We start from the raw sequence: 6,995 nt of genomic DNA, 5'->3' as shown, positions 1-6,995 counted from the left end.
GTAAACCTTCTCAAGTTCAAGTACTTTATTCAAGTTCAAGTACTTTATTTGTCACATGCACAGAAATACTGAGTAAAACATGCAGTGAAATGAAGAGGGGTACTCCGTCTGTCATTGTGTGAAAAGTCAGACCTCCTACCTGATGATTTCACGCCTAATACAGGGAGGGAAAAAACAACACAAACAAAACAACACAGGAAGCAGAGCATCTGTTGGACCTGACGTGTTTATTGGTTATTTACACAACAGCAGCTCAGACTCGGGACGGGTACAGCATCTGGAAGACAAGACAACAGAATGTCACCATGGTAACCACCACCCGACGAGTCTTAAAACAGTGATGAAATGTGTTGTGTGTGTACTCGGGTCAGTCTGGGTCATCTGAGTGTGTCGATACACAGAGGATATAAAGTCTACACCCCCCCGTTAGATGGCAGGTTTTATGATGTAAAAATGAAACCGAGATAAATCCCCTTTAATGACAAACTGCAACCTATAAAATTAAAGTGAAAAACAAACAATCCTTTAACGGGGAAAAAGAAAAGCCTACAACACCCTGGCTGCACAAGTGTGCGCACCCCTAACACTACTACTAGTTTTGAAGCACCCTCTGATGTGACTACAGCACCCAGGCTTTTGGGTAAGAGTTCGGCTCGGCACATGTGGACTTGACAATATTCTTCTACTCTTTCTTGTAAAAATGTTCTACAGCCGTCAAATGTCAAAGGCATCTCCTGAGCAGAACCACCCCACAGAATTTCAACTTGACTCAGCTCTGGGGTCTGGCTGGGCCGTTCCAGAACCATCTCATGTGGGAGAAGCCATTCCTTGTGTTGATTTGGGAGTATGCTTTGGAATGTTGTCGCACTGAAAGGTGAAATTCTGCTTCACCTTTCTACCAGGTTTGGTGCTAAAATCGAGACATTTGGAGCTACTCATGACCCCCCCCCCACCCTGACTAAAGCCCCCTGGTATGTGGCCGATATGTGTTAAAGGTTGGGATTCTTTAATGGTGGGTGTGGGGTAGGGCTGGGCGTTAAGGACCAAAAATTATATCTGGCGATACACGCTTTATATCTGGGTATTTTCTAGGAAGTAGGCTAAATGTTCAGTTGTAGGTCAAAGCCACGTGTGATGTCACAAGCACTTTTATTAAAACGCAAAGAAGAGCTTTCGTTCCCTGTTTTAAAATATACAGCTGCACAATGTATCAACATATTGAATAAAAATAGGCCTGAGTCAAAAGTTTAACAACTTTCTGGAAAAAAAAGAAGAAAAGATACGGACCTGCCCCTGCCTGAATGCTCCTAAAACTGTATATACTTGCATTAAAATAAGTTTTAGATCAATCACACACACACACAAAGTTATGCTGTTCCAGACGCACCATGACTACCACCAAGGCGTTAGGTTATTTACAGGCATTGGACAACAGCCATTTTAAATTGTTTTAAAAACAGTATTAAAGTTGTTAAAATGTTAGTTTTCGTGTCAGTTTCATAACAGACATACTAACATATGTAATACATTAATATTTCAATTGGGTATTTATCTGGGCGCAATATAATATAGTTTAAAAACTGTGGCGGGGTGGTTTTAAGAAGGAATGAAATCCTGGTCGTTCTAGTGTTAAGAAACGGGTTTAACGCAACGTCAAACTGTATCGATATAAACAGTACTGTCTCATCCTATAACTTGTTTGAAAATATATCCATATAATGTTAAAAGTCGATGTAAAATGCAACTTGGTTGATTGATTGACCCCCGGTGGGGGGGGTTACTGTTAAGGGTTAGAGTTATTGGTATGGGTTGGGGTCATTTGTAGTGGTTGGGGTTACTGGTAAGGGTTGCCGTTATTGGTAGGGGTTGGGTTTATTGGTAGAAGTTGGGGTTATTGGTAGAAGTTGGGGTTATTGGTAGAAGTTGGGGTTATTGGTAAGGGTTGGGTTATTGGTAGGGGTTGGGGTGGGTTACTCAGGGCTTGACTGCAGACTCACCACTCTGATTCTGTGTCCGATGGCCTTGGCTGGAAGATTGCTGCTGAATTTGGCGCGGACCATTCCACTGTTGCCATGGGCACGGGTGACCTTTCCCCAGATGACCCGCGTCTTGTTTGGCTTACCGCCAGGGGTCACTGTGTTCCTTGACAAGAGAGAGATCTGTTTAAAACACACCGGAGCCACGTGAACCCAGACGTGGATCCAACAGAACCTGCAGACAGTTTCTTGTGGTTTTGATCACTGAGTGGCTGCTGGATCACAAAGCATTAAGACTCTGTGGAACTCAGTCAGGTGCCGTGGAGTGCTAAGAGTAAGGCAAGGCTCTTGTTTATTTGTACAGGACGCTTCAGCAATGAGGCAATTCAACGTGCTTTACATAGAAGGCATTAAGAGAAGCAACAGAGGGCAATAAAAACACATTTAGAAACAAATATATTTAACAAAAGGCAGCTGCAAAGAGGACAGTCTTCATCCTTGATTTAAATGAGCTGAGAGTTGCAGCAGAACTGGTGCCTAAAAACTGAAAGCTGCCTCTCCATATTTACTTTTGACTCGGGACAGAAAGCAGACCTGTCTCAGATGATCTGAGAGGTCTGGATGTTTCATAGTGTCGCAGAAGATCAGAAATGTATTTTGGCCCTAAACCATGCAGTGCTTTATAAACCAAGAGTAGAGTTTTAAAATCAATTCTTTGACAGAAAGGAAGCCAGTGTAGCGACCTCAAGACTGGAGTGATGTGATCCAGTCTTTTGGTCTTAGCAGCAGTGTTCTGAATCAGCCGCAGCCGTTTGATCGATTTTTTAGAGACCTGCAAAGACTCCGTTACAGTAGTCGAGTCAACCGAAGATAAATGTATGGAGCAGCAGGATCTGGGAAACCAAATCCTTTAATTCTTGATATATTCTGCAGGGGATAGTAGGCAGGCTTTGTAATTGTCTTAATGTGGCTGGTTTTCATGCAACCGTACTCCACAACAGGTGCTCCTACATTAACACACCATCAAACAGCAGTTAACCAGTGAAATAAGCTGCATGCTTCAGTACTGTTCATTTAGCCCATCACAAAACTACTTCCTTCGGTGATGGCCAAACTCTTAAAGCCTGATTTTACCAGCAGCTAGCTAAGGATAATGTCGTTTCACCAGGTTAGCCTGACATCAGACTAGTCATAGTTTTGCCATACCAGACAATCTGAGATCTTCGCCTACCAATGTCTGGGGACTTCTAGATGCAAGACAGTTGCTACAACGGCGGCGAGAACTGCCGCTAACAAACCTACACCTGCCATTTTCCAGGACACGCCTTACCAGAAATGATGCTGTCCCCGTCCTCCTTCATAGTGAAACAAACTGGAGACATAGCAAATCACTTGGGAACACGAAGAGCTTTTTAAAACACCGAACATGGACGTCCCGAGCACCATCAGATTATTTGATCGCGTCTGTTTTTAGCCTTTGAATGTTTCACAGTAAACGCTACAAATATCAACAAACTTTGAAGGAGTTTTCCTCGGTGACTGCAGATGAGCTGCCCTATAATGCACGTGTTGCTGGTACGAGTGTTTACAAGCACAGGACTTCTGCACGTCGCTGCCCACATATGAGGGGCCGCCCTAAAGACTTTGGATTAGTTATGTAATGTAGGTGTTTTTAAACTCAAGCTGGGAGATTGTCCTCTGTGTCTAGTTGAGTGAAGCGTTGAGAGACCACCTTGTGAATCTAGACGAGTCAGAGACCGTCTTTCCTCCAAGTTCACACAACAAAAATACAGCTGGTGGACCAGCTGCAATCCTGAGTGATGTTTAAGCTCCTTCAGCATCCAGCAGGACACTGGGGGAGGTTAAGGGGAACACCTGATATCTTCTCTGACCGAATGACACTACAAACTGTTCCAACAGATTAGTGGGAAACTAAAATCCTTGTTTGATAAAAATGAAGATCGGACTCCCACTACCTGTTCCAGTCCAGAAATAATTTCTACTGAAGTGTTGAACAAGCAGGTCTGGAAAAATTCTTTGTCCCGTTAGCCAGAGTACTAAATTAAGTTTGCACTTATCAAACCAGTTTTGAATGCTTGATGTTTTTATCTATTGTAGTTGGTGTTAAAGATCTACTATTACTTCACAACTGTAGAGACACACTGTACAACACGTGGAATCCACAGCTTCCTACGCAGCGACATTAAAGTCCCAAGACAAAGCCTCAACTGCTCCACTTTATAACAGTTTCACTTCAGTCGTCTAACTGACACTAATGTTAGGAGGGTTAGAGGTCAGAGCCAACACCAAAACAAAAAAGACAGGGCAAATATCTCCCCGACTCTGGAACGATCACGGATGGTAGAGAAGTGACAGTGAAAGAATGATGATGGATGACAGAGAAGTGAGAGAACTTGATGAAACAGGGTTGAGAACATCAATGCATTTTTTTCATTAAACGTCGTCTTGCTATCCAGCCTTTAAAGGGAAACCTTATACTAGCTGGTTTTGTGTACGTACAATCAGTGCTAACGCAGTGGACTGAAGCGATTAAATCCTCACTGTGTACTATATTGATGGAGAAAATCAGAGCTGTCCTGCTCAGTCTCTCGCAGCACCTGCATGTACCAGACGCATTTGCGCGCAAGCTTTTGTATCGTCGTCCATAAAACCCTATGTATTAGTGTTGTGCGACTTCATTTCCACCGATGAAGATGCAGCTTAGTCGAGAGAATTATGTGTTTTTTGAGCAGCGTGTTTAGAGCATCCCAGAAAGCTGAATCAGTTCAGCTGGACAAAAAGAGGGGAATGACCATCCCTCAACCGAGGGGTTCGGGTTAACAGTACATCTTTCAATGTTGTGATTCCATCTATTCCCCAATCCTCTGTGTATAGTACACGTGGCTACTGTAACTCTAATTAATGGTCACGGCAACCGATTGCCGGTTTCGGCCATTATGCACCTGTGCTGTTTTATTAAGTTGGGGGATACCTTAAGTCAGCTGAGACTGACGAAGTGACTTAGACGAATGAGTGATGAAACCTTTCTCCCACTAAACTTTGTGTCCAGATGAACCGATTTACCTTTCTGGGATTTCCTTACCTGGGTTATTGAGCATGCACCAAGACACGTTTAGAGTATTAGAGACCTTGCTAGGCTGGAGTTTTTCTGGCTGCCAAACAACATCACGATAAGTCACTTGGAGGCCAGAAAAAAACAAAACAAAACTGTTTCCCTGCTCCCACAGATGCAGAAACGATCAGTAACAACCGAAGGTGTTTTTCACGTGGTAGCCCTGCTGCAGATGGAGATGAAGTTGAGAATCTGTGACTTTTCCCTTTAGCCAGGAAAACTCCTCTCTTGCCAGACACATCAAGAGTGTTGGTGCATGACTGACGGGTGGTGTTAAGGACTCACTTCTTGGCCTTGTAGACATAAGCACAGCGTTTGCCCAGGTAGAAATCTGTCTCCTCCCGGGTGTAAACGCCCTCCACCTTCAGCAGGGCTGTGTGCTCTCGCTGGTTCCTCAGACCCCGCTTGTAGCCCGCGAAGATGGCCTTACTCCAGAGTCTGAACACACACACACACACACACACAGTTACTCTTTGCTTACTGCCAGCGTGAATTAGCCGTGCCTGACACGGCCATCCATGAAACACAAACTGCATTTTGGCCGTGACCTCTACAGACAACGCCATGTTGACCGCAGACTTCATAACTCAACAGCATAGTCAGAGTAACCGACTGTTGTAGCGTTGATGAGAGGAAGGCAAACCAACATCCTGTACACAAATAAAGACACTTAACCAATCAGCAGTCACTCCTAAGTACAGGATGTTGTGTTGCTGTAAAGCCCCTTGAGGCAAGTGTGTATTTTGTGATACTGGGCTACACAAATAAAACTGACTTGACTTCATCCACCAACACCGTCACCACAGTAACGCAGGTTAGTTCTCTTGCAGGGCTTACCTTCCTGGCATCGTGAAACCTCTCCAGGTGTGTCAACCTAAACACAATCACAGACGTACACATTTAACACGGAGTGAAGTGTTCTTCAAAAGTCAGCAGTTCAAATCTGATACTTAAAGCAGCCGAATTGCCACGTTTAAACTCTGCACAATCGTATTGAGACGCACCAAACAGCCGCTGCTTTACCAATGGGACTACGTGACGGCTACCAGCTCGGTCTACATGACGAGCCAGCTCCGGCTAGCCGTTACCTCAAGACAAAACGCTCGGAAACCCAACGGAACCACAGATAAAACCGAACCCGTGTTTCAACCGGACTAGCAGTCTGCTGAGGTAACAGCACATGGCTCAGCTCTTTATTACGATTCACTTAATTCACTTCCGACACACTCGGTCGGGACTGAGCCGACGTAGCCGGCTAACATAATCCGGACCACATCTAGGCCATCCGAAGTCCCCGAACCAAGAATTAGCCCTCGGTCGCGGGGGGAGGTGGATACGGTCGGACGGGGATGGATATGAATACGGCACTCGTCCTCTAAACGGAGACATCTTAGCATTTTATTCGGCGGACTCGCCTCGCTTACCTGCACTGTAAGGAAAAATGGAGGAAAAGGACGCTCGTGAGGGATGCCGGGAAATTGTTGTTGACATAGGTGGCCGCGCCGATGCCCGATCAAAAGAGGGTCCTTTGGTTTAAAATTGTCTTGATTCTAGTTCCCTTCCGTCTAAATATTCCGTAATTCTAACGGTACCTTTCTTTTTAGGATATCGCGCAACGCTCTCACCAGTAGCGTCTAGCGGCACAGAGGGAAGACATCTTTTACCGAGTTATCCCACCGAGCCCAACGCGGCTCTCCTGGCTTCCGGGGTCCTGTACGCGTTACCATAGTGACCGATGTGTACACTCTGCTCCGCATCGAGCGTCTTCATTGTTTTAATTGGACAGTCTGTGAAAGGTCTCTCTTAATTGGACCGGCACTGCATCAGACAGTAAGTAGTCCTCATCACGCTGCGGGAATAAAACGCTTCGTATCTTTACTGAGGCT

General features: G+C 45.0%; 1 protein-coding gene across 1 annotated transcript; it reads right to left on the bottom strand.

Annotated features, from left to right (window-relative positions):
• Positions 1 to 207: 207 nt before the first annotated feature.
• rpl35a (ribosomal protein L35a) lies at positions 208 to 6,074 on the bottom strand. Its single transcript, XM_056283427.1, has 4 exons — positions 5,947 to 6,074; positions 5,395 to 5,547; positions 1,998 to 2,142; positions 208 to 277 (listed from the first exon to the last, which is right to left on the bottom strand). The coding sequence occupies exons 1-4, from the start codon at positions 5,955 to 5,957 to the stop codon at positions 254 to 256; spliced, it is 333 nt and encodes a 110-aa protein (XP_056139402.1). The 5' UTR covers positions 5,958 to 6,074; the 3' UTR covers positions 208 to 253.
• Positions 6,075 to 6,995: the final 921 nt, after the last annotated feature.

This window comes from Lampris incognitus, chromosome 7, assembly GCF_029633865.1.
Source record: "Lampris incognitus isolate fLamInc1 chromosome 7, fLamInc1.hap2, whole genome shotgun sequence".
NCBI lineage: Eukaryota > Metazoa > Chordata > Actinopteri > Lampriformes > Lampridae > Lampris > Lampris incognitus.
The sequence above is the reverse complement of the archived record's forward strand: the minus strand, read 5'-3'. Positions and strand labels throughout refer to the sequence as shown.